This window comes from Drosophila subobscura, chromosome E (assembly GCF_008121235.1).
Source record: "Drosophila subobscura isolate 14011-0131.10 chromosome E, UCBerk_Dsub_1.0, whole genome shotgun sequence".
Lineage (NCBI taxonomy): Eukaryota > Metazoa > Arthropoda > Insecta > Diptera > Drosophilidae > Drosophila > Drosophila subobscura.
This window is the reverse complement of record NC_048531.1, coordinates 1,006,634-1,031,551: the sequence shown is the minus strand read 5'-3', so window position 1 is coordinate 1,031,551 and position 24,918 is coordinate 1,006,634. Positions and strand designations below refer to the sequence as shown.

At 41.7% G+C, this 24,918-nt stretch overlaps 6 protein-coding genes across 6 annotated transcripts; 2 read left to right on the top strand and 4 right to left on the bottom strand.

The window, feature by feature from the left end:
• Positions 1–4,877: 4,877 nt before the first annotated feature.
• Positions 4,878–7,107, bottom strand: LOC117890581. The gene is made up of 4 exons (XM_034795519.1): positions 7,041–7,107; positions 6,824–6,979; positions 5,207–5,371; positions 4,878–5,128 (listed from the first exon to the last, which is right to left on the bottom strand). The coding sequence occupies exons 1-4, from the start codon at positions 7,095–7,097 to the stop codon at positions 4,973–4,975; spliced, it is 534 nt and encodes a 177-aa protein (XP_034651410.1). The 5' UTR covers positions 7,098–7,107; the 3' UTR covers positions 4,878–4,972.
• LOC117890580 (putative HVA22-like protein g) lies at positions 5,536–7,067 on the top strand. The gene is made up of 2 exons (XM_034795518.1): positions 5,536–6,567; positions 6,717–7,067. Exon 1 carries the CDS (start codon positions 5,632–5,634, stop codon positions 6,526–6,528), a length of 897 nt encoding a protein of 298 aa, XP_034651409.1. The 5' UTR covers positions 5,536–5,631; the 3' UTR covers positions 6,529–6,567; positions 6,717–7,067.
• A 133-nt stretch (positions 7,108–7,240) lies between the features above and the next one.
• LOC117890579 (FACT complex subunit Ssrp1) lies at positions 7,241–9,789 on the bottom strand. The gene is made up of 3 exons (XM_034795516.1): positions 9,623–9,789; positions 7,980–9,554; positions 7,241–7,921 (listed from the first exon to the last, which is right to left on the bottom strand). The coding sequence occupies exons 1-3, from the start codon at positions 9,674–9,676 to the stop codon at positions 7,370–7,372; spliced, it is 2,181 nt and encodes a 726-aa protein (XP_034651407.1). The 5' UTR covers positions 9,677–9,789; the 3' UTR covers positions 7,241–7,369.
• A 684-nt stretch (positions 9,790–10,473) lies between these two features.
• LOC117890961 (gastrulation defective protein 1 homolog) lies at positions 10,474–12,556 on the top strand. The gene has a single exon (XM_034796100.1). The coding sequence runs from the start codon at positions 10,555–10,557 to the stop codon at positions 12,493–12,495; it is 1,941 nt and encodes a 646-aa protein (XP_034651991.1). The 5' UTR covers positions 10,474–10,554; the 3' UTR covers positions 12,496–12,556.
• Positions 12,528–13,224, bottom strand: LOC117890962 (NTF2-related export protein). Its single transcript, XM_034796101.1, has 3 exons — positions 13,139–13,224; positions 12,994–13,080; positions 12,528–12,920 (listed from the first exon to the last, which is right to left on the bottom strand). Exons 1-3 carry the CDS (start codon positions 13,145–13,147, stop codon positions 12,609–12,611), a joined length of 408 nt encoding a protein of 135 aa, XP_034651992.1. The 5' UTR covers positions 13,148–13,224; the 3' UTR covers positions 12,528–12,608.
• A 2,176-nt stretch (positions 13,225–15,400) lies between these two features.
• On the bottom strand, positions 15,401–22,274 carry LOC117891170 (facilitated trehalose transporter Tret1-2 homolog). The gene is made up of 5 exons (XM_034796492.1): positions 22,063–22,274; positions 18,690–18,849; positions 17,838–17,976; positions 17,502–17,710; positions 15,401–16,709 (listed from the first exon to the last, which is right to left on the bottom strand). Exons 1-5 carry the CDS (start codon positions 22,074–22,076, stop codon positions 15,630–15,632), a joined length of 1,602 nt encoding a protein of 533 aa, XP_034652383.1. The 5' UTR covers positions 22,077–22,274; the 3' UTR covers positions 15,401–15,629.
• Positions 22,275–24,918: the final 2,644 nt, after the last annotated feature.

The window sequence follows — 24,918 nt, the reverse complement described above, 5'->3', positions numbered from 1 at the left end:
CGCTCGCCGGAGTCCAAAATTGATCCAAAGCTGACGGTGAAAACGGGACAGCAATAGCTACGCGGCCACGCGAGAGGCACAGACAGTCAGAAACTGAGAGTGGTGGGGAGCTTTGGGCCAAACCGTTGATCGTGGCTGGAATGGGGCTAGACGCGAGACAACACGCTGGCTTCAAGCCAAAAGCCTTGAAAGCTTTCAATGAAAGCGAAAACAGAAAACACTTGCATTTCGACCCATGGTTCAAGCTTTTGAGTGAGACTTGTTATGCTCATGTTTGAGTGAAACTTGCTGCTGCTGCAGCATGATTAATGTTGTAAAGATTTGTTTTAATTAATCTTCACTGGGGATCTTCACGTTGTTTACAAAATCGTTATTCAAAACAGTTGACATTGTTTAATTGGTGAACCAAAGGAAATATTAATTAAAAAGCTGTCATTAAGGCATTGACATCTGACATCCAGGAAGAAAATCCCAGTCGTGCTCTACGCCTAACGGCAGAACCAGTGATAGATTGATCTAAAAAGCTCATGGCATTAGTCAGATACGGCAGGAATCATATGTTATTACATACATACATGCATATATTACACACAGCTAGCATCTACATACATACATACATATGTATGTATGTACATATGTATGTGCATGTATTAGTCTTAAGAAATGGCAAATGAACATTCACAAATCTAATGTATGTACATATGTATGTACATAATTTCAACATAATACATATACACCATTTTTCCAATGAGTGTTCTATAATCAAGGTTCAGCCTATTTTTTTGTATTGGTAATGGTCCTCCTTACAATGACCCATTCAATCCACTTCCCGTTCTCTTTGAACAACCATCTAATTATGAATAACATCCAAGGTAAATGGATAACAGAGAAGCATTTTTTTCACATCAGGTTCAATGACAGAGGTGATGTGAAATTATTTATGGTTACATTGATAAAAACTCATTCGACTCCCCTCCCACGTAAAGATCAACGCCTAAGGCATTCAAAGTGGGAAAATTACAAAGGTAAATGTCACACATTGAGCACAGTTTTGAGTGCATTTTAGGCACAGTGAACCCTCTCCGTAGGACCTGCGGCAGCGCAGGCAAATGTTTGTGTTTTTATTTTGGGTGAAACGGCAATGAACTAATCCTTTCATCGATAACAACAATGGAGATTATTCAAAGTCAACGTCTGACGGCACATGCACACGAGCTGCTCCAGTGGCTCCGTTTCTCTGTGGGTCTTAAAACTCAACCAGAAAAATTAAGTATCTCTGCTGATCTTCTGGTATTAAAATTGCGGGAAAAGATGTGATTCTATTTTAGGCTGTGAATTCAGCTTCCATCAACACCCCAGCCATAAAGGCTTATGAGGTTTCGTTTTGGCAATTGAACCCATTATTTCCATTTGGATTCGGGATAATTACTTTGAGTTTGTTAGCATTGTCTTAAATTCACGCTGTTTATCGGCTCAACCTCGCCTTTCTCACAGCCTGACATATTTCATTTGACTTTATTTCCAGGGCATGAACATATTATTTGAGACATTTTCTGGCTCTCAGCAATTGTTCTCCCTCCGTTTGTTGGTCTCCAAATTATGAAATCTGGAACGGGTTTTCTTCTGAGGTAGGAAGGAAGGTGATGTGATATTGGGTGAGTCATATGGTCTGGTAATTTTCGAGGAGAAATGGTGGAGGTGGACGAGTTGATGGACCAAATCCATTCAGCCTAAAATTTTAAGGTTCATTTTAAATTTATGTAAATGTTGCATGCCTCCAGCTATGTAACCTATGTATGGTTCTCTGGGCATCCCCATATGTAAAATAGTCACCGGGAATTAATCCGTGGCAAGTCATGGGGTCAATGTCAATTGACGCCAAAAACGCCATAACCAAAACAGAGGGAGATAGCGGTATAAAACTCATTGGGCAACCGCATGAGTTACACATAAGATATCCAGCTTTTGGCAAATATCATTCACCCCACCCCCCCTTCATATTTTTCAACATTTCACGCAGCGATGGATTTTTGGGGTTTCGATTTGGAAAGAAATCCGAATCAGCCAACGTATAATTTTACGAAATTGTCAAACAAAACGTTAGGTTCATTTAAATTATGTAACACTAGTCGAGCCAACTAAGGAAACTAATCAGGTTTGTGAACTAAATCGAGGGAATCAAAGTAAATACATGCATGAATAGTGAGCAGGTGCAGCGGGACTTCAGAGGCAGCCATTCCAAACTACACATCAATTGCAGGCGAAATCGATTATATTGTTATTACCATTATGTTAGGTCGAAAACAGCTGACTATCGACTACTAAATTCCCAATGGACATTGGTCCCAACGCAGCGTTTAGGTTAAAATGATGCTGCCACTAATACTTACAATCTGGCCCATAAACTGGGTCTGAGCCGCTGTTTCTCTCTGCAATTCCAAATCTGACCCACGGTCCCCTTTCGGTTATAGCTTGGCTTTGTTAGTTTGCCAAAGAAATCTATAAATATGCATAAAGCGGTCTTAGTGGTAGACACAGACATGGATTGACTTGGCTCCTGGTCTTGCGAAAGACCCAGGCACTGATCCAGGCACTTACCAAGATCCGAACCAGTACCATTCCGCATCGGAGCTGATAGCTGAGTGTTTGCCGCAGAATTTGATTGCTCTTAGTGCAGAGCTCTAGGAAGTGACAAGGAATTATTTTATTGTTTTCGTTTCTCAATTGCATGCGCAATCATTAGAAACAATTTTAAGTGAAAAATCACAGAGAACTCGGGGCAGATTGGAGGACTGGGTTGATGCTTCTTTAAGCCGTTTTTGGCGAAACAATCGACTTTACACTTATGTAAGTTATACTGATTTTTCGTTCACAATTTAAAGAGCTTTATAGCTTTGACGATGTAGAGGAAGCTAAGGAAAAGCCTCTAAAATATTTCGAAGCATTGCAGTCGGTGGAAAGTCGCCTGAAAACGAGAGACAATATATTTAAGTGGGTTCAAGAGCAAAGCGGACTGCACCGGACGAAGCCGGCATCTTGGCATTAAGATTCACTTTTGGGACTTTACAGAAGCAACTGCCATCGGGCGAGTCTTTCCATTAATATTAAATCAGAAAAGTTCATTGGCAGGACGGGCAGCCGAATGCTAATTGATATCTGAAACAGTGTCCCAATCTGATGATGATCGGGGCAAATTGGTGGCCAATGGCCTATCATGTAATTAAACATTGGATAACAAAATTGTGTTTGAGAAATATGTTGAAAGCAGAGAACACATGTCCAGTACAGAGTGTTACATGGCTTGGAGTGTTACTTCCCTCGGATCCCATAACACTGCCCTTTCACTGATCGACTGATTAATTAAGTCGAGATTACAAAATGCACACTCAAACAAAAGACTGAAGCAACGAACTTGCGGCACACGTCACGTGTGATGGCTCTTGGGCAGTTATTTGCACTTCGCGGAATGCTGCTGAAACAATTTTAATGCAATTAGCACACTATTAATCTTAATCAGAATCGAATATCCAACGAACTTGCCATTAGAACCGTACAGGTAATGACTCAGTCACCTTTCCACCTTTATCATCAATTATAAACGATTTGTTTCAGTTTTGTTTATCGATCGTTGAGCTCAGCGGCGCTTGAGACTGAGCTGCCACTGAGGCATCCTTCTCCAAAAATGTTCAGTCAGTTTTTATGGAATTTATTGCGCATACAATTTTCCTGTTGACGCATTTATTTTCATTTGCAGGAAAATAATTCAAACTAAAGATTTTGATAACATGCTAACAAGAAGAAAGTTTTTTTAACCATTAAACGGTTAGCTTACATAGCTTAAGATTATCTTCTGGTGACAGAAGTTGTTTGCAATATTCAGAAATTACTACTAGCCCTAAGGAGACGAAACCCAGAATTTGGTCGAGCTTATAAAATAATTTAATCAGCTGACTGCAGTTCTCAAAGTGTCGTTAACTTTCAACCGAAGTTCCTTAGCCTTTTGCCTGAATTTTCTCCGAATCGAACGTGCGGGCTTAGACTCATTTAAATTTGGGTTAATCAGCGATAAAGCGCTCATTGCCATTGCCAGCATCGAAAGCCGGCAAAACAGAGTGCGAAATAAATATTTACATTTACATATCTTGTAAAAAATAACAATAATAAGAACGTTCAATTAGTAAAGCGGCTTTGTCTCGCACTGCTAATTGTTCGTCATTAATTTGCATGATCAAATTAATTGCATTTATGCAAATCCAAAACAAAATGACACAAAAAATCACTTCCTAGGCAATGTACGGGACATGACAGATCCCAAAAAGATGACACCCCAGTCGAACATGACTTGGTTCAGGCCGGATCACCTCAGAGCCGAAGCCACTTGAGTTAAGGTTCAAGTTTTTGCAATTGACCCAAAAATTAATTATTCATGCAAAATGCTGGTAGCTGTAATCTATACGTAATGCTTCTCCTCCTCTATGATTGTGTTATTTCCGTCAACATTTCATATCGCTTGTTAGATACTCGTACAATTTGCAGTTTATTTCAATATCTGAACGGTTTTTTTATCTGTATGGGAACTACTTACTGCTGATTTATTTTTGAATACATGGTCCAAATGTCATGAGCGTTCAACAGTGAGCCAAGGCTCGACCAAGATTTGAAAATGTCTTTAAACCTTCAAGCACCCAAGCAAACCGTTTATTTTATTTTTTATATGAGTAATTACCGAATAATAACATCAATTTCAGGCGCCACAACCATAAATAAATATCCGTACACTTCAAAAAACTAATTTCCAAGGGACGAATACTTAAATAATCTGAATTGAAACCATTTTATTCCCAATACAAAGAGATAATCAAATAATAAATTAATTTTTCCTGCATGTAAACAAATTGATGGCTAATTTATAAATATGCTTAATGCACTGCCGTTGATTCGTAGTGCAACCAACTCATATTTTTGTCCCACCTTAACGATACTCCGTCAGTGTAAAGTAAACCTTGACCAGAGCCCTTTCCTGGCTGTCAAAACTGAACGTAATGAAGAGGGCATAGTCCCCGGATGGCAGGGGCAGCAGTTCCAAGGCCTTTACCGGGAATCGAAAGTGTTCCAAAATAATTTCCTGCTGCAGATAGGCCATTCGAAGAAGATTTTAAGTAGAACGAGGATATTGTAAGGATATGTCTGGATTCTAATAACTTACAGGAAGGGGGCACCGGTTCACATTGGTTCGATTGGTTAAACTGTTGAAAATTATGTTCACGAAGGGGTGATTCCGCTTCTCCAGATACTCGCACACGTCCGACTGGCAGATATTGTAGAGGAATGGCTTATAGCCACTGGCCCGCTTCAGCAACTGTATCCGCATCTATAGAAAAAAACGTATATTGATATGTTTTTGGTTTGTTCATATATCAAGTGAGGCTTTGTAATGTCAGATCTATCTACATAAGACGTATGTATGTTGATATATGTATGTATATTCAAATCACTTTTCATTTGATTCCGATACGTCGATGTTCAAACTAAAAATATAAAGCAAAGAACAATTCAAAATTATTCAAAATATTTTGAATTAAATCATTTTTCAAAATTAATTCTTTTCTTAAAAACCGAAAACAACGTGAGATGTGTCTCTTCAGCTGTGTAGCGCGTGTTCTCTTTTACACCAGTGGCACAATTTTGCCGGCTTATCACACATTCAAGGCCCTCTTCAATGGGATGGAAAAGGAAATCGCGCCTTGGGCCAAGTATTGGATTGTGTATGCCTTCCTCGCAACTTTCGAGGTGCTGGCCGATATGCTTCTCTCGTGGGTTCCACTGTATGCCATCACCAAAATGGCTATGATAATTTGTGTTGTTTTCACGGCGCCAGCTGCTAGTGTGTGGATTTTTAATTCAATCCTGGGTCCACTTCTTTTCAAGCGTCAGAAGCAGATCGACCACTTCTTGCAACGAGGCAAGCAGCAGTTGCTTAACGACGTCTTCAGCTGGGGAACGCAGTTTATCATCCAAGGCCGTGCAGCCGTGCTTCCCGTTTTCTTTCGCATGCTGAAACATGATTCCATTGAGAAGCGGAAAGAGTCTAATGTTGCAGACGGGTTAGAGGAATACGAACTGTCTGATAATTGTTGTAAAGACAAGGAATCTATCCCCAATATACATCCTGACGCCGAAACAGTCGCTGAGAGACTGGCTTTATCGGCCGCCATGACCCACATAGCGATGGCTCACTCGCCTAAGAATTCATCTTGCGACCTGGACCTGAAAACGGTCTTGCCTTCGGAATCATCCGGGACCTTTCTTAATCGCTGCGATCGCAAGCGTTGGTCTTCATCCTTGTGTTTCTCTAACGCGAAAAATGAAGCAAATATGGGTGAAACTGAAGATGGACCTCCAATGGCACTCCCAATTCAAAAGGATGAAGTTATCGATGAAACAGAGAATCTGCTAGCCAAGTCGCGAAAGGAAGGCAATGGTCGCACCTTCTGTCAATTCATAAATCGTCGAGGCAACAAATTGTAGTTAGATCACACCACACGCTATTCAAGATATATACCTAGGGTTAGCATACTAAATGCTAGTCTTTGGGTACAAACACAGAAATCATATAGAATGTACAAATGTATATGACCGCGATTGGGGTCACTTGTGGCTACCGTTGAATTGTCTGTTTCCGCGCAGCGTTCAATCGTTATACGCAATTATTTCAGATCAAATCGTCGTTGCCAAAGTGTGCGGTACTCATTCAACCGAAACAAAAAACTCATCTACTCAGAAATACACAATGTGAATCAAAAACCAACTGAGTCAAACTCACCGAAACCCGACGCTTGGGCCAATGTAAAACCTTGGCGATCAGGCTCATCTCAACCACATCCCTTTTTACGGCATAGAGACGACACCGAGAAAAGTTTGCGAACATTTCATCAACAGCAAAACACTGGACATTGGTGAACTTGGCAATGCCACGGACCTGAGAAGAGCAGAACCGTAACTCGAAACATAGCCAGATATGAGAAAGGCTCCAAACTTGCCTGGATAATATGCCAAAGCCCAATCCACACGAAGAGGTGGCACCACAATGTGGCCATAACCGCAGACAAGGAAAAACGCTTTATGACTGAACCAATCAGTCATCAAAAACGAAGGTGATGTGCCATCAAAAACCAATTCATGCGAGAAATAAAGCTGATAAAAATCAATCATTATGGGCAATTATTAATACCATATCAAATAATTACTTGAGCTTTGTTCTGCACTTGAAGTTTTAATTAAACAAAAACATATTTTTAGGCGGAACTTAACAACTATGTTTGGGTGGCTGTGTGACTGAATTATGGAATAGGGTTGAATGACTGGGAGTCTAATCACTGCCCTCATCTTCCTCCTCATCGTTCTCTTCGCTGGCATTGCTTGCATCATCGCTCTCCTCCCCTTCGCTTTCGCTTTTCTTCGAGTTCTTATCCTTGTCATCAGCTGCTGATTTGCTTCTCTTCATTGGGATTTCTTTGTCCTTTTCTTGATCGTCGCTGGTGGATTCATCATCCGAGATGTATTCCTTGCTCTTGAAGCCACTTCCCGAGGTATTTGCTTTCTTCGTTGGCGATGGCTCTGATTTGCGTTTCTTGGTTTCCTTGGTGGTGCCGCCGTTGTCGTCCTCTCTGCCGCCTCCCGCTCCGGACTTGTAGTTGCGCATCTCTTCTTGATAGCGAAGCTTATCCTTGTTAGCGGCCTCTTCCCATTTGGACTTGTCCTTCAGCTCTTTCCACATTTCGCCGCCCTTTTTAGCTATCTCGGTGACTTTGATTCCAGGATTTTCGCGCTTAATGCTTTCACGGGTATCATTAAGCCACAACATAAAGGCAGAAGTGCCCCTTTTGGGCTTTCCGGTGTCCTTCTTCTTGGTTGGGTTTTTCTGGAAAGTACAAAAATGTTTAATAAAAACTAAATATTAAGATTTTCTGTTTTTCTACCGTTTTCTCCTTTTCCTTATGTTTTCTCTCCCTTTTCTCGCTCTTTTTTTCCTTGTGCTTCTTCATGGGCGAGCTGTCAAGGTCACCATCTCCACCGCCGCCACTGGCATCACTGTCATCCGAATCACCTTCCACATTGCTGTCGTACTCTTCGGCTACATCCGATTCGTTCTCATTCGGTTTGAAGTCCTCATCGGTCGACTCTTCATCGGAATCATCGCCGTCATCATCATCGTCCTCCTTTTCTCTGGCCTCTGCCTTGAGGCGGGCCAGGTAAGCATCGGGCTCGTTCTCATTGTCAGAGTCTCCAAAGTCTACATCTTTGTAGCCACTCTTGTCCTTGCCCATATTGCTCACATGCAACTTTTTCTGTGTTATGAAGTCGAATAGCTTGGCATACTCTTCCTTCTCAATGGACGAGAATATGTGCACGGTTCCGTTTTTCAGGGTGACTTCGAAATCAAAAGATCGTGTGGATCCGCCACTACGAGCGAAATTCACCGAGCTAATCTCCTCAAAGCGGATGTGCAGGGGCGGCTTGTGAATGTAGATGAAGCCACGCTCAAGGGGATACAAGTAACCAGCGGCAGCCTTGAAAGAACATCCCACAGCTGCCGTGCCCGAGTGGCCTATGAAGTTACCTGGCCCGGTAATCTTGCGCCCAATTAGCACCTTCATTACCTTACCCATCACCTCGTAGACTGGCCCCGACAACTCCTTCTCCAGTTTCCCCTCGTATTTGTCTCTCAGCTCAGCTTCCGAGAATGGCAGTTCAATGGAGGTCTCCTCGTCAGGTGCGAAGAGCAACACCAAATAATGATAACGCGTCTGTCCTTGCTTGATGGGAGGATCCAGTGAAAGCACGAAAAACATTTGACGGCTGTCCTTGTGTGGCAGCATGAACAGGCGTAGTACCGAGTCCATGGGTATCTTATAGTCAAAGGTCTTGCCATGAAGCTGAAAGAAGGTCGAAAAGATCTTGATATCGTAGCGACCGCGTGGTGTTAGTATCTGAATCTCTCTGAAGATGGCAATGGACTCGCCAGACGCTGAGATGACCGAGGCCTTACTCATCACATTCTGATGGAATTTCTCCACTGGGTCATCATCCGCCGACTCTACGGCTGGAATGTGAAACCTCATCTCGAGGAGGCCAACTGGCGCATCGTCGTTTTGATGGTATTCCAAAGTGACCTCATTCTTGCCAGTCACACACTGAGACACATGGGAGAGCGGCACTTCAAATATGGTCTTCGAGTCCTTATCGAAGCTCAGAACGGAGCCCATGAATCGAGCCGTGCCCCAGTTCCAGCCTTTGACACACATCTCCTTCTCCACCATCTCCTGCGAATACGAATCCTTTATGAATTTTCCCAACTTCTCATGCTCGCTGTCACGAAAGCCGGTGAAGCGATGGAGCGCCCCGCTTTTGGTGAACACTCGCAGTCCCCAGTTGCCCACAAATTTTTGAGAATTAATTAGATCAATATCATCCACCGAAATCTGCTCCACCTTGCCCGTCTTGGTGTTTTTGAATATAATATTCTGGTCAGTAAGCTTCAGACGACCGGATGACTGACAGGTGAGGGGATAAACAAGTCAGACGAAATGTGCGAAAAACTATTGCATTTCTTGCGACTCACCAGGACACCGCGGACTTCGGCATTTATGTCGTTGTACTCCAAGGAATCCGTCATGTTTGATTCCCAGTGAACGAAGAACTCAAAATCACCAAATAATTACGCCACCAGCGGAAATTAGTTACAAATCTTTTCAAAGTTAACACGAGCAAACGCCGCAGACAACAAAAAAGACCGCGGATATATCGATAAGGGATACCGCACGACCCTGAAAAATATACCAAAATATACGTTCTTATTTAAAAATATACCGTAAATATACCGAAAATCTTAAATAATTTTCCTCGGTTTTAATATTCTAATTAATATTTCCAGCAAAAGCCCAGTTCTCAGTTGCGAAAAACTTTCTTGCGACAGAAAGTGCCATTTATTTCGCTCTGTGGACAAAGTGCATGCTTTCAGGTATACTGTTTTCTGTTTGTTTACGAAATTAAACCAGTTAATAGCTCATTGTTTGTATGAAAGCAGGAGCAGTGTGTTATTTCAGAGGGGATATGGAGCTGGGAGGACAACCATGCATGCAGCAGCACCGCATTATTGGATTAATCCATTCCGGTGGGACAGGAATGCAATAAACATATGTAAACATATGTAAATTAATAATTAGAGTATAAGATTCATAAATTCTAATATCCATACAATCAGTTTTTGTTCGACTGCATTAATACATTTTAAATCGTCCTCATTTAATGCTATTACTGCTTTCCTTGTTTTTTGTCTCTGTCGACAAAAGATATATACATTGTTTCTTTCGCTGCGGTATGTGTAGTATTAATTCGGCTGCGTTTCTGGAATATTTTCTGCTGATCTGAGTACTCAACTGTAAATATCATCCCTGATATTGTGCGCATCTGAGTACTGGACTGGGATTAACAACAACAAAAAATAAAATATTTATTTAAATAAAAGCTAAGCATTGGTAGAGGTTCTCAGCCATGCAACGTGGTAAAATATCCTTTGGGAAAATCCAATTAAGCATCAACCAATCGCTTGACGGGCCAAATGCAGGTGCGAATGAAAAGGTGAATGACTCTGGAAGCAGTGGAGTAGGCGGCTTTAAGAAAATGGACAAACAGCAAATGATTCGACAAATTGAAGATGTTGCAGAAGATTTTGAAAGCCAGCACTTAAAGGAAGTGATGGGCATCAGCGGGTTCGGACGCAAAGCAGCCCAAGTGTTTGACATTAATGAGCAGATAGCCAAGGCGAAGATCACACATCCCGTCGTGGAGAAGAAGAGAGAGGTGCCTGAGCAGGAGCAGGAAGATGTGATCGGGCCATTGCCACCGGCAGCACTCGAAGATACAGAAAGACACAACAGTGACGAAGCCACCAATAAGGTGAAAGACTCCGATGACGAGTCCACCTCTGATGAGGACTCTGATGATGAGCAAAGCCTCTCAAAACGCATACCCTACACACACGAGGTCCAAATGCAGCATGGCTCACGAGCTGTCTTGGCCTTGGCAGGCGATCCTTCCGGTGCCCGTTTAGTATCCGGCTCCATAGACTACGATATGTGCTTTTGGGACTTTGTGGGCATGGACTCAAGCATGCGGAGCTTCCGGCAATTACAGCCATGCGAGAACCATCCGATTCGAGCCCTACAGTACTCAGTAACCGGGGAGATGATCTTGGTCATCTCTGGCAATGCTCAGGCCAAGGTATTGGATCGCGATGGGTTTGAAAAGCTAGAGTGTTGCAAGGGCGACCAATACATATCGGACATGTCCCGCACAAAGGGGCACGTGGCGCAGCTCACCTCGGGCTGCTGGCATCCCTTTAATCGGGAGCAGTTCCTCACGGCTGCTCTAGATGGAACACTTCGCATTTGGCAGGGCTTGAAGGCCAAAGAACAAGTTCAGGTTATCAAGACGAGGGCAATGGGGGGCCTGCGGACTAACGCCTCGTCCTGCAACTTCAATAGAGATGCCACTCTGATAGCAGCCGGTTGCGTGGACGGCTCCATTCAGACTTGGGATACACGCAAGATGTTTGTGAACACAACCCACTGCGTGAGAGGGGCCCACCAGAAGGGCTCGGAGATTACATCAATTGTTTTTTCATACATGGGCCTGCAGCTGGCCACCAGGAGCAACGACGAGACCATGAAGTTGTGGGATCTGCGCCAATTCAAACAGCCCCTGCACACTTGGAGCAATTTGTATTCTCGCTACGACTCCACTGACTGTTGTTTTAGTCCAGACGATCGGCTGTTGGTCACTGGCGAGTCCCTCCCGAAGAATCAGGCCGAAGCTAATCTCTATTTCTACAGCACAAAGACCTTTCAGGAAGTTCAACGCACCCCCGTGTCGAACTCGCATGTGGTCAAGACGCTCTGGCATCCGAAACTAAACCAGCTCTTTGTGAGCTGTGGAAACGGCACTATTAAGTGCCTGTACGACGAGAAACGCAGCATACGGGGCGCCACGTTGTGCGTGGTCAAGACCCACCGAAAGCGGCAACAGATGGAGATGGTGGGCGTATCGCAGATTATCACTCCTCACGCTCTGCCGCTGTTTCGACAGGAGAAGTCCCGCTCCTCCCGCAAGAAGATGGAGAAGGCTCGTATGGACCCTGTAAAGTCAAAACGTCCAGACTTGCCCATCACCAGCGGACAGGGTGGGCGTGTGGCCAGCTCCGGTGGTACGCTCTCGTCCTATGTTATTCGCAACCTCGGCCTGAGCAAGCGAGTAGACGATGATCAGGATCCTAGGGAGGCCATTCTCAAGTACGCCAAAGATGCGGCTGAAAATCCTTATTGGATAGCACCAGCTTATAAAGATACTCAGCCCAAGGCAATATTCTCGGAAAAACTGCCCACAGACAGAGACGAGCCGCCCATAAAGAAGCCTATGACGGAAGCTGACAATTAATTAGTTAGCAAATTTGCATCTAATAAGTCATGTAAATAAAAATATCCATGTTTCATCTTTAGTCTAGCTTGTGTTTGTAAAAAGACATTATGAACTAATAACCCCTGCATTGATCACAGGGTCACTTCCTGCAGGCGATAGCAGTCCGAGGCGATCTTCCACTTGTCGTCCTCGGCAGTTACAATAAACGACTGCTGGAAATTACGCATCGGCTGGTCGTGGTACTTGACAGTGCCGCTGGCCATTACTAAGTACGTAAGCTGATTTCCCACTGCAGCATCCAGTATCGGCTGGGCGTCAAGGGTGTTCATCTGATGGCTTGATGAAGGCAACTCCAGAAAATAGCGTTCGATCATTTGACGTCCATTAGCTCCATTTCCATTCCAGCTAAAGACGGCATTGTCAAGGTACAGACGCCCCAATTGCTTTAATGTAATGCATTATTTTGCATGTTATTTCGCATTGCAAAGAAGCCGCCGCCCGGCGTGGGGAACTTACATGGCGACGATTGTCGAAGGAAGCGTAGTAGAGGCGCGTGAAATCCTCCGCTGTGTGTGCACAGCTTTCGACTTTGGTCTTCAGTTCCTGCGAACAGATTTTCATTGTTATATACTATTTAAATAGTTTACTTTAGTAGCCATACGCTGTTCATATTGTTTTGTCCGGATTTGTAGATTATCCCGTTTGACCCTTAGATGTATACCGAAATATACCGTTTTCTTTTCAAAATATACCGTAAATATACCGAGGAAAAAGTTAAACTTAACCCATTGAACAACTCACTGTTAACCCAGTTCAAGTATCTGAAGCATTTAAAATTGTAACAGTTTATTAGTATTGGTATTTAAATAAATATCCATGAACTATTACAACATCTAAAACATTACATTAATGCCAAATAGTTGGGTTTTTACCCATATATTTTATTTCATAGATTAATATATTTTTCTGCGGAATTTGACTCCATTTTTGATGGTCAGCACTGTTTTAGCTATAAGCATGGACATTTTTATTTTTTTAACACTATCCGACACGATTTTCCCTCAAGGAAAGCTTAGTTCCCTTCATTTGTTGAAAAATACAATTGAAACGAGAAGAGACGTGTGAGACGCTTCTTACGCGTCACAACTTTTATACCCGGTACTCAGAGAGCCTCCCCTAGAGCCGCACACTACACGAAGCAGAGTGTAAAAATAGAGAATGTGCAAAAAATAAAAAAAAACTGATGGGCGAGTTGGGTTTAGCCACTGCAAATTAATTTTTTCACCCAATTCGTTGATCTGATAGATATAGTTCTTCCCTACGGAATGGCGTAAAACGCAAAACGCCATTCCGTAGGGAATGACCATATCTATCAGATCACAAAATTGGGATCCAATTGGATCATTATTATGGCCACAATGAAGAATTTAATTTGCAGTGGCTAAACCCACCCCGTCCCGCAGCTTATATTTGTTTTTTGCACATTCTCTCATTCACACTCTGCTTCGCGCAGTGAGCGGCCTTTGCCTCTGACACGTCTCTGCCTCTGCCTCTGCAGCGTCTCTGCCGCGTCTTTGCCGCGTCTCTGCCCTGACTCTGCACTGTGTTGCTCTAGGGCGTGTTGGCGTGAGTAGTGTTGTTGATGTAGATGACAGATGAAGAGAAAATGCTAAATTTGACAAATAACCGCTAAGGTGCAGATGTAGTACTGAGTGCCGGGTATAAAAGTTGTGACGCGTAAGAAGCGTCTCACACGTTTCTTCTCGTTTATCTTTAAAATTGTGGCTGTAGGAGATTTTTGCTCTTTGTTGAGGCGGGAGAAGACTAATTTTTAAAATACTGGGGTTTTAGTGTGAGCATACAGCAGTCTGGAGGCAAAATTTTGTGGCTCTAGCTCATATAGTCTCTGAGAACTAGCCGACAAACAAGATGAACAGACGGACGGACGGACAGACAGACTCGGCTATTGATGCTTATCAAGAATATATGTACATATATACTTGATGGGGTCGTGAAGCGATTCCTTCTTTGCATTACATATGACTATCCATACATCCACTTTTCCCCACAAATACAATATACCCTATTTACTCTTCGAGTACCGGGTTTAAAAATACATATTGTATGTAACATGCATAGAGCTCTTTGAAACATTACCAATTGGGAATCAGATCGTCAAATTCCATCGTCCATCGACGTGTCGATTATGTTAATAGACTGTTAATTGACATACTTATGTGTGTACATATGTTCATATGTACACTCGCAATCATACGAATAGACTCAACAATTTGAAGAAGTTAAACCATTACATAATTGCATCAGACAGGCCTGCAGCGAGCTTTAATTGAACCCTTTAAAATCTCGTTAATTTTATTGTTCTGAAGGACATTACCAAGCCATTCCAAAAAAATTGTCCACAAACATTATTAGTTAAGCTCCAAACATCTTAAAAACAAAATGTATTACAAAGCTTTTGAAAGATTTTGCCTAATATTCATTATTGAGTCTATTCGAGTGATCGTTTAACCTGGCCTTATTTTTGGGGTTTTTACACAAAATAATTCATAAAAAAAACCTTTTAACTTAGAAGTCAAATTCTTTACTTTTTAAATGAGGAAAGGAATTAATGGAAAAATAAATTTGTTCCATTATCATTCGTAGCTGGTTTTTTAAGAAACTTTTTTCATTTCGAAAATTTGATAGTCTATTCGTCTGATTGGGAGTGTATATGTACACATGCATGCATGTATGCATGTACACATGTATGTATGTACATATGTATGTATGTATGTATGTATGTATGTACGAGTATACTGGTTTAGAAAAATAAATTTTCTGATTTTGAAAAATAAAACCAGTTAATTTCATCTAAACAAACTTCACCATCTAATCACATAGATATTTACATATGTCTGTATAATTTTATTAAAAAAGAGATACATTTTAAAGCATATTTATCACAATTTTAATTGATAAACGTAGTGCGTGAAGATTACCATGTTGGAATGACTGGGGAACACCGGAAAATCTACAGATTTCAATAACTGCAAGGCACTACGGATATAGCTAAGAGTACGCCATAAAATAACTAAGCAAACTAATTGTAATCTTAACAGCCCTGTATAGAATCTAGTTCCCTTAAGAGTGATTTAAGCGCTTTCCGTTGCGTTTCCTTTGAGTGGTTGTAGGGACGTGAGCTTGACCGTCTTGTATCCACGATCCCGACGGAACCACAGCCAGTTGTTGGCATTGAAATAGTCCTCGATGTGCTCCAGGCTGCGACCCTTCGTCTCGGGCTGAAACAGCGACATAAAGATGGTTAGCAGGAAGCTGGAAAAGCCAAATACCAGGAAGACCCCTCTCATCTTTAGCAGCGACTGCAGGGCAGGGAAGCCTTTGGCAAAGATGAACAGTGCCACGTTCATGGAGGCAAACACTCCGCCTGCCGTTCGGCCACGAATCCTGGCCGGAAACAGTTCACCAATCATGATGCCCGGCATCACCATTAGCGCTGTGTTGAAGACGATATAGCCCAAAAGGCAGACACCAGCCACCAACACATCGTACGACATCTTAGGATGACCCACCCGAGCGTACATGAAGCCACTCAAAGCCAGGCAGAATACGCCCGAGCCGATACCAGACAGGATCATGATGCGACGCCTCCGCACAAAGATTAAAATTGCACAGAACATCATACAGCAGACGACCCGAACAGCAGCCGTCCAGATCGCAGCCTGTTTAGTATCAAAGTCGGCTCCGAACTCCGACACAATATCGATGGCATAAAATATCACAATGAAGGTGCCAGAGAACATCTGCAGGAGCGAGAACACAATCACGATGAACAGAGGCTTAATAGCAACCCGCTGACAGCACAGACTAAAGATATTCTCGTTGGTCTTGTTGGACGCCCGCTCCTTTTCCAGCCTCATCTTCATTTCATTCACCTCCTTCTGGGCACTGATCCCGCTGCCCCTGAGAAAGCTCAGGGCTTTCAGGGCTTTCTTCTCATGGCCGTTGCGCAGCAGCCAGGCCGGCGTCTCCGGTATGCAGTAGATAGAGACGACAGCGAGGAACGGCAGTAGGTTGGCACACCAGGCTACATTCCTCCAGTACATTAGCGAACCCAGCGAGTAGACAAGCAGTATGCCACATGAATACGCTACGTAGGGTGCCCCAATCAGAAGACTTCTCAGATTGGGTTCCGCTGTCTCGGCTATGTAGACCTGTGAGAGTTGACAGAGATTTAACATTAACCAACTAATATTAAGCAACACAAAAGGGTATCTTGATCAAAAACTAAAATCAAAATACCAATTGTTGAATTGTAGAAGTGACCCAACTAAGCCCTGACCTTACACAAGAAGTAAAACATTTTGTGGTCGCAGACAAACAAACGATTTGATGAAATGGATGGTCACAAAAGCATCAACATTATAATCTCTGAGTCTAAATCTCAATATTAATCTTCTGAATGGGGGAACTCTTGGATGGTAATCATAATATCGTAAATCAAACCATTAAGAAAACGAAAAATTGTTGAGACGACACACACGCGCAACAGTCGCATTAAGAAGGCATCCATCCCATTCCCCATAGCACACCCACCCACCACTCTCATGACAATAATAGCAAAGCATTATTGTAGACTAAGGTCAAGAATCCGGAACTGGAGCGGTTGTGTGTGCGGAATGATTGTGCTAATGCAAATGATGCGCGGCCATTTCAAGTCGACACTAATGAATGGAAATGACGAAAACCTCAGCGCTTATGTGTCCGGCTATCGGTATCATTTTGGCCGCAACATAAGTCACGGACAAATCCATAACATACGAGTAAATAAATAAACAGCCGGCTTACTCGCATTATCACAGACACAATGGCAGCCCAGCTTGGACAACTTGTCAGCAGCTGTCTGTCCCGCACACGATATGGTTCAAGGATGAGCCATTTAAGGCCATTTATGGGAGGAAAAGTGAATGAACTGAAGAACGGACATACACAAATGGATAACTCACCTGCCCTGGTCCGCCCAGAATGCCAGTGGCAAAGCCGCACAGAAAGCGTGCAAAAATCATAATTTTAACGCTCTTGGCTGTCGCCAGCGTGGTCCAGCCTAAAAAGAGGGGAATCACCGAAACCAGCAGAGTCTTGCGGCGTCCCAAATAGTCAGCAAGGGGCCCGGACAGCAGCGAACCAAAGGGTGTGGCCAAGCTGTGGACACTCGCTAAGGTTAAGAGAGAGAAGAAACGGATTAAATCCAGAATCCGGATTATATTTAGACTAGAAGAATGTAATAAGGGTAACCAACAGCACAGATCTTGTCGCAGTTTATAATTTTCGCCTCAACATACCTATCCACGAGCCTGTATTGACATCAATGGGTATCTCTGTGGTATTTCCATCACTTAGCTGGGGCAGCAATACCGCTGAGAATCCAATGGGCATGCCACAGCCGGCGGACAGCAACAAGACCGCGCAGGTGGCCAGAACCTGGAAGAATCAAGCGAAAATGTCAATCAAGAGCTCAATTCAGTGAAAATGGAACAAAAGTCCCATGCTTAAAACATCATGCACAATAATTGGCTTTATTTGAAGTTGCGACTAATACACCACAGGCGGCTTGATGTAGTAGGGTAGCCGTTGCATGAACATGAGACCATTTATGATTTCTGGTGATAGTGATAAACGATCTCGCAGCTGGTTCTTGATTGCCCTTGCTGCTACATAACCAATTAAATTGTTTTGCGGGCACGCTAAAGTGAAAGAAAGCCAATTCAGCCCCAATCGATTCCATTCAATTTGAGAGCCTTCGTCACATGAGTGCCACATGTAGCCCCCACCAAACGCGTTTCAAAGCATTGTGTAAAGAAATTTCAGTTCAATTCCGTATCTTATCGTTTTGTCCTTCACAAAATATATAGGTAGTATCTTCCACGTCTTCGCATGTCTAGTCAGTGCCGATCTTTGACAGATCTTTGACAAGGACTTACCAGATTGTAGAGTTAAGCAATGTGAGCATTCCCTACGGAATACGTTTTATCTTCAAAATTATGGATACAGCAATATATATACATATGTATGTATGTACTTTATGGGGTCGGAAATGTTTCCTTCTGTGCGTAACATATGTACATCCACTTTTCATCACAAATACTTACTTGTCCATTTATGTAGCTTCAAAGCCAAATATAAAGTTGGCTCACCTGATTTATCATTCCTCTTCGATTAGCCTTTTCATAGTCCTGCTCATCGATGGTCGATAGCTTCCTAGAGATTTGGTGGGTTAGTTTGCACTGGAACTCAGTTCCGGGCACCACACTATAGGCAAGTTTGTTCGGCATAAAACTGCTGTATACGTCATCCCTGTTTTTGAAAATAAAAAAATAAAATATTTAAAAATAACGAGCCCCTAATAAGATGTAGCCTGCATAAATATATATCTTGCTACAGTTTTCTATATTTAACTTTATCACATTTCACGGAAGTAATACAAAACCTAAGCAATTACTTATATGTATGTATGTATATTCCTATCTTAAATTGCCATAAAATTTGCAATTATCAGGGATCAGGCCCTACGACTGTCTGTTCTGGTCTGTAATCAGTTCCATGGTAATTAGAACGCTTTTAGCACGCCACTCGGTCAGATTGTACTTCCACCTTTTTCATTTATTGTTGTACTCGCCAATAAATTTGAAAAATGATTTTTTTTTAGATTAGTCACTTAAGTTGCTGTCTCTTTCCAGCACGCAAAAAAGGGCGCGGGGCAAATATGGAAACATCTGTGGATATAGGGCCGCCTGAGAGTGGGAGGAAGTGTAGAGGTTAATGCCTGGCCTACGTTACAAATTTAGCGTTTGAGTTTGTGTTGGCTCTTGCTACGCGTTGATAACGCAAAAAAAAACCAAACAAAAAGCAAACTCGGATTGGTGTTTTGTAACAAACTCGGCAACCCCTTTTGGGTTGCTTTTATTTGTGCGCTTGGAGGTATTGATTCATCGAATTACACTCTGGTGCCAATGTCAATGCCAAGGCTATGAGTATTCTTTAAGTATTCCAATAAGTGCTTGCCTTGAAGATACATATATTGTACAACTTTTAGCATTGGCCACACCATAAATCCGTTCTTCGTGATACGCATATTAACAAAAAAAAGTAATGCAGCCATTTTTGGCAAAGTAACAGACAACAATCAGAAATTTCGGGGTACAAATAATATTGCATTATCGGAAGGGAAAATGGTTCGACTTTGATTAAGGAAGTATCGATAAGACGGAGGTTCAATATTCCAAATCATAAAACCAGGCATTATAGTTTGTGGCGTAGCATACAACAACGAATATACAACAGAATACTTTTTAGGCGGCTTTGCAACTATAACACCTAAAGATGCTTCTTGCTAAAGAATCGCACAATGGACTTGCCATTCTAGGTAAACCAGCTAAACGCAGCCAGTCAAGTCTGTTTGGTTATCGATTTTTGGATGTGTGAAACACAAAATATTAATTAATTATCAATAGAAAAGGTATGATATGCTCTTGCACTGTTGACGCCACAACTTAAGTATTTGATAACAGATCAATCGCAGAGAAATCATTTATAGCGGCATTAGTCAGTCCAATCAATAAGCACAAGCATATTACTATGGGTAGCCACAGCCCGGTTCACCCGGCGTTTGCCTACCAATTAAATTGCATCGCAGAATTGCGAAAGATAAGATAAAGCAGGCCAGAAGCGTGGGAATCTCGTTAGTTTCCTTACATGAAATTCTAAACAAGGACAATGGGCTTATCATTTAATTAATAAGCGAGTAATTTCTGGAGTACGCAAACCCAATTAAGCAACTTAGGAAGATATCGGAGCACACCGTTTGAGAATACGATAAATTTCACAATATTCTAAAAATATTTTATTTGATCAATCATGGGTTATGTTATCTTTAAATGCTTTTAAGGTTAATTAACAGCAACAAATATTCCTGATATAATTCAGTAGTACCATGTTCTCGTATAGTGACAATTGATTTATCTGGTAATCAGTCAATCTGTAATTCAATCTGCAAAAACATTCGTCAGCACGGTTATTATTATTGTTAAATTCTAGAAAAGTAGGAGTATATAATTCACTGCGAAGTCATTTTCTTTTAACTATGATTTTTTACCCAACAACTTGGCACGTTTTTATACCCGGTACTCGAACAGTAAATAGGGTATATTGTATTTGTGCGGATAACGGTTGTATGTAACGCACAGAAGGAAACGTTTCCGACCCCATAAAGTATATATATTCTTGATCAGCATCAATAGCCGAGTCGATTGAGCCATGTCTGTCTGTCCGTCCGTCCGTCCGTCCGTCCGTCTTGTTTGTCGGCTAGTTCTCAGAGACTATAAGAGCTAGAGCCACCAAATTTTGGCACCAGACTGCTGTATGCTCACACTGAAACCAGTGTATTTCAAAAATGAGCCCCGCCCCCCTCCGCCCCCGCAAAAGGGCGAAAACCTCCCAAATCTACAATTTTGAAGGTAATAGAAAACTAAAAACGCCGTTCCGTAGGGAATGACCATATCTATCAGATCACCAAATTGGGATTTGATTGGATCATTATTATAGCCACAATGAAGAAATTAATTTTCAGTGGCCAAACCCACCCCGTCCCGCAGCATTCACACTCTGCTTCACGCTGTTTATGGCCTCTGCCCCTGACACATCTCTGCCGCTGCCTCTGCCGCTGCCTCTGCCGCTGCCTCTGCCGCGACTCTGCAGTGTGTGCTTCTAGGGGAGGGTGGCGAGCTAAAGGAGCGTGTTGGCGTGAGCAGTGTTGTTAATGTAGATGACAGATGAAGAAAAAATGTAAAATTTGACAAATAACCGCTAAGTTGCAGAAGTAGTACTGAGTGCCGGGTATAAAAGTTGTGACGCGTAAGAAGCGTCTCACACGTCCCTTCTCGTTCTGTCTGTAAAACCCCAATTATCTAATCTCAGTCATACAAAAAATACAGCAAAGAAAATGTTTTATATTCATTTTTTTACAAATCTGCCCCACTCCACAATTTCATTGAGCAGCCAAGAACCAAAAAATCGCATTTGGTCAACGGAAACGAATACAATTCACAAACATATGTATGTACAATGTACATACATATGTATGTATGTATACTCGTAGTACGAGGGCCACCCACATTCGTTGAGATAGCACTGAATTAGGCGAATGTTATCGATGGCGGTGGTGCTGCAAAACACAGTAATCTCAGAATTGAAGCACTAGTGCGGTGGTGGTGGTCGTCCACCCGTCTGTCTACCTGAACCTGACAACAGGTGAAGGCTATACCCGGCGAAAAGAACCGAAAACTCGTTTTATTTCATACGCTTAGAGGGTTTAAAGTCGAATATTGTATTTTTAGCTGGGCAGACAGAAAATTCTCATACAATTCGGATGAATATGAATTATTGGCACAATCGAAACAAATACACATGTACATACATACATATGTACATACATATGTTTGTACATGAACATATTATGTATGTAAATACGAGTATATTCTGTAATACTTTGTTTTGTTTGGTTTGAATTACCTTTCGACGCTCATTTTGGCGCACAAATAGAATTCGCCTTTTTTGTTATGCACTTATGTAACTTGCACTTTCCAGTCCCGATTTAATTCGCCTGTTTCGACAACATTTGTTAAACAAAACACAACACAACACGCGATCGGTGTTACAGTTTAGCGCTATCAATGGACAAACGTATAAAGGCGCACCATAGGGCAGCAGAGAGCTACTAGACGATCGCACCTACAATTTTGATTTGAACAAGTAGTTCAAAAACGGCTTTTATTTATGAGAAGCGCTTGCCCGGCACGGCGATCACAACACGCACACATGCACGCAATTAATTTCGCTCTCTTCGCATTCCGTCTCAGCTCGGACAACAATAACAACGACAACAACAGCTGATCGAACCAACGCACTATGGGGAATTGTACCACTTTTTCTGACCAAAACCCATTTTTCAAAAGTTCCTGAAATAATATATTTTTAACATTTATCTTTAAAGTTGTGTAGTCCAAATATTACCATTGCTTGCCACTGTTAAGTTAACAGTTTTGTAACAGAGCTGTTAGCTAGCGATGAAAGCTCTATAAAAAAAAATAATTTCTTGCAACTTTGAATTGGTATACAATTTAAAACAATCTAAACAAATTAAGTTCAATTTTTAGAGAGGCTTTAATTATGTTTTTTTTTGTACTTTGAACAGATGAAATGGTCCTTATATTTTCCGTAATCTCTATTCGTTTAACAAGTATAAGTTTGTAACAAAAATTTGTTTATTTAAGAAGCTTGCAAAGGTCCTGACAGCCCCCGGAACCATACGACTTTATGTACATATATTGTGGAGTATTCGATTCTTGTTAAATTGTATGTCAACTTTTCTAGAGCATCTGTGCTTCTTCTGAGAAATTAAAATTTTTGGGAAATAACCTAAGGCTTGAAAATTTAGGGTTGTTGCAATGTTGAAGTCAGTGAAGAAGAAAATTGCAAAAAAGAATTTCCATTGCATTTACATACATATGTATGTATGTATGTATGTAAGTCCGCAACGACAGCGTCACATAACGGTTTTTTGTGGCCTTCTTGCGTACTTGTGCTATTTCGCTATTCCATCTCGAAAGCTTTTGCGGCCAAGCAAAGACCAGAACCACAACGCAGATTACACCACTCGACAAAATCGAACTTTTTTTCCATTAGAAACAAAACCGACTTTTTCTGATATACTTATTTCGGGCATTAAAATTTTGTTAATTAATTATGGTTACTTTTCTATGCCAGACCTTTTTTTTAATACATTTTGTAAGTTTGTTTTTTGTCTTAATATTTTTTATACGAGCGGCTTCTATTTTCAAACAACTTAAGTAACTTAGATCTGACTGTGAAAAACTTTCTTTGCTTCAGCTTGATGCAGCTAAAAAGAGCTTCTAAACACTTTGTGGTTTTAGCTTACCGCCTGGGAAATATTAAGCTTTAAATGCAAAAATGTTGATTTTTGCGTCATTTAAGGCATTTTCATCAAAATCTATGGAGAGACGCCCTAAATTAAATTAAAAAATAAAAAAGGACGTTTTTGGGGGTTGCGTGCCCAACTGCCAGAGTATTTCGATAAAGAGATATTTAACACTTTTCGTCATGGCACCGTTTCTGAGTTTTAACTCTAGAAAATATTCCAGGCATTTTTATACGGGTAAATAAGGTATATTTTATTTGTGGTCGGAGCAAAGGGCGTAACGCACAGAAGGAAACGTTTCCGACCCATAAAGAATATACATATTTATATTCTTGGTTAGCATCACTATCGAGGATATCAGAGACTATAAGTGGTAAAGTCACCAAATTTTTTGTGAAGACGCATGTTATATCACACTGTTACAAGTGTATTTAAAAATTTCTCAAAATTCAATTTTTTAGTAAATGATTATATCTATCAGATCTATGGATCATTATTAAAGCCAAAATGAAGAAATTAATTTGCAGTGACTATCCCCATCCCGTCCAGCAGCTTTGCTTATGCATGCTTAATTCTTTCTGGTCAATGGTCACTTCTAAATGGTGTAAAATAAAAAAAAAAAAACACTAATTTACAGATATTTTGACTGACTAAAAGTTGTGACGCGTACGAAGCGTCTCACAACCGTTCCCACTCGTTATAGGTACATACATATGTATGTACATATGTACATACAGTCCACAAGAAATGGCATAATGGTGAAACGTCTTACGTTTATCGCGCTAGTTTAAAAGACTTGATACTGTTAAGCAATCAACTTCAGAGCTAAATCAAACTAAAGAGAGATGGAAGTACGAGAGCCAAGAGTTTACGAACACCTTATATACAATCTTATTGTATGCTTCAAATGGCTCAACTCATAGCGCCCTCTTCAAGGTTGTAAAGGTGAAACAAAGTGCCAGCTTCTCGCATTGTCTACGCAACCCCCCTAATCCCAAACTCCCTTCTAACAGCACAGGTGTGACTTCAGGGGTTTTCCTGGGTGAATTGGTTGCTGGACTCTATAAGAATTTCCAGGGCTTAATCGACAACTTGTGCTGTGGCTGCCAGAGTAAACTTGCCCCAAGGCGTAGACCCTGACACGAAAAGAGCTGCACAAGTGCTAGGAATCAATATAAATCCTGTATACGTTCCCTGTTTTGCTTCTGAAAAGTGCACAAGAATCATGGTCAAGGTCTTATTAAATAGCTCTATCTCACTCTTTTGAATGCGACCGGACAGCCAATCAGAAGACAGCCCGAGGGTTCACTGAAGCTGAATACGATGAGCTTTTCATTCATAACAGTCCCGGCAACGGCAACAGACATAAAACGTCGTCAACAAACCGCAGAAAGCCGCTTGCTGAACTGGAATGGAGCGTTGTGGAAATA

Coding starts and splice junctions, on each gene's coding strand:
- LOC117890580 (XM_034795518.1), top strand. CDS start 5,632: ATGTGTCTCTTCAGCTGTGTAGCGCGTGTTCTCTTTTACACCAGTGGC.
- LOC117890581 (XM_034795519.1), bottom strand. CDS start 7,097: ATGGCCACATTGTGGTGCCACCTCTTCGTGTGGATTGGGCTTTGGCAT. Junction 5,372..6,823: donor GGCCCAAGCGTCGGGTTTCG/GTGAGTTTGACT, acceptor TTTTTTCTATAG/ATGCGGATACAGTTGCTGAA. Junction 5,129..5,206: donor TGAACCGGTGCCCCCTTCCT/GTAAGTTATTAG, acceptor GCCTATCTGCAG/CAGGAAATTATTTTGGAACA.
- LOC117890579 (XM_034795516.1), bottom strand. CDS start 9,676: ATGACGGATTCCTTGGAGTACAACGACATAAATGCCGAAGTCCGCGGT. Junction 9,555..9,622: donor CCGAAGTCCGCGGTGTCCTG/GTGAGTCGCAAG, acceptor CTCACCTGTCAG/TCATCCGGTCGTCTGAAGCT. Junction 7,922..7,979: donor ATAAGGAAAAGGAGAAAACG/GTAGAAAAACAG, acceptor TGTACTTTCCAG/AAAAACCCAACCAAGAAGAA.
- LOC117890961 (XM_034796100.1), top strand. CDS start 10,555: ATGCAACGTGGTAAAATATCCTTTGGGAAAATCCAATTAAGCATCAAC.
- LOC117890962 (XM_034796101.1), bottom strand. Junction 12,921..12,993: donor CCTTCGACAATCGTCGCCAT/GTAAGTTCCCCA, acceptor ATTACATTAAAG/CAATTGGGGCGTCTGTACCT.
- LOC117891170 (XM_034796492.1), bottom strand. Junction 17,977..18,689: donor GAAGAGGAATGATAAATCAG/GTGAGCCAACTT, acceptor TGATTCTTCCAG/GTTCTGGCCACCTGCGCGGT. Junction 16,710..17,501: donor TTCTGGGCGGACCAGGGCAG/GTGAGTTATCCA, acceptor CAACTCTCACAG/GTCTACATAGCCGAGACAGC.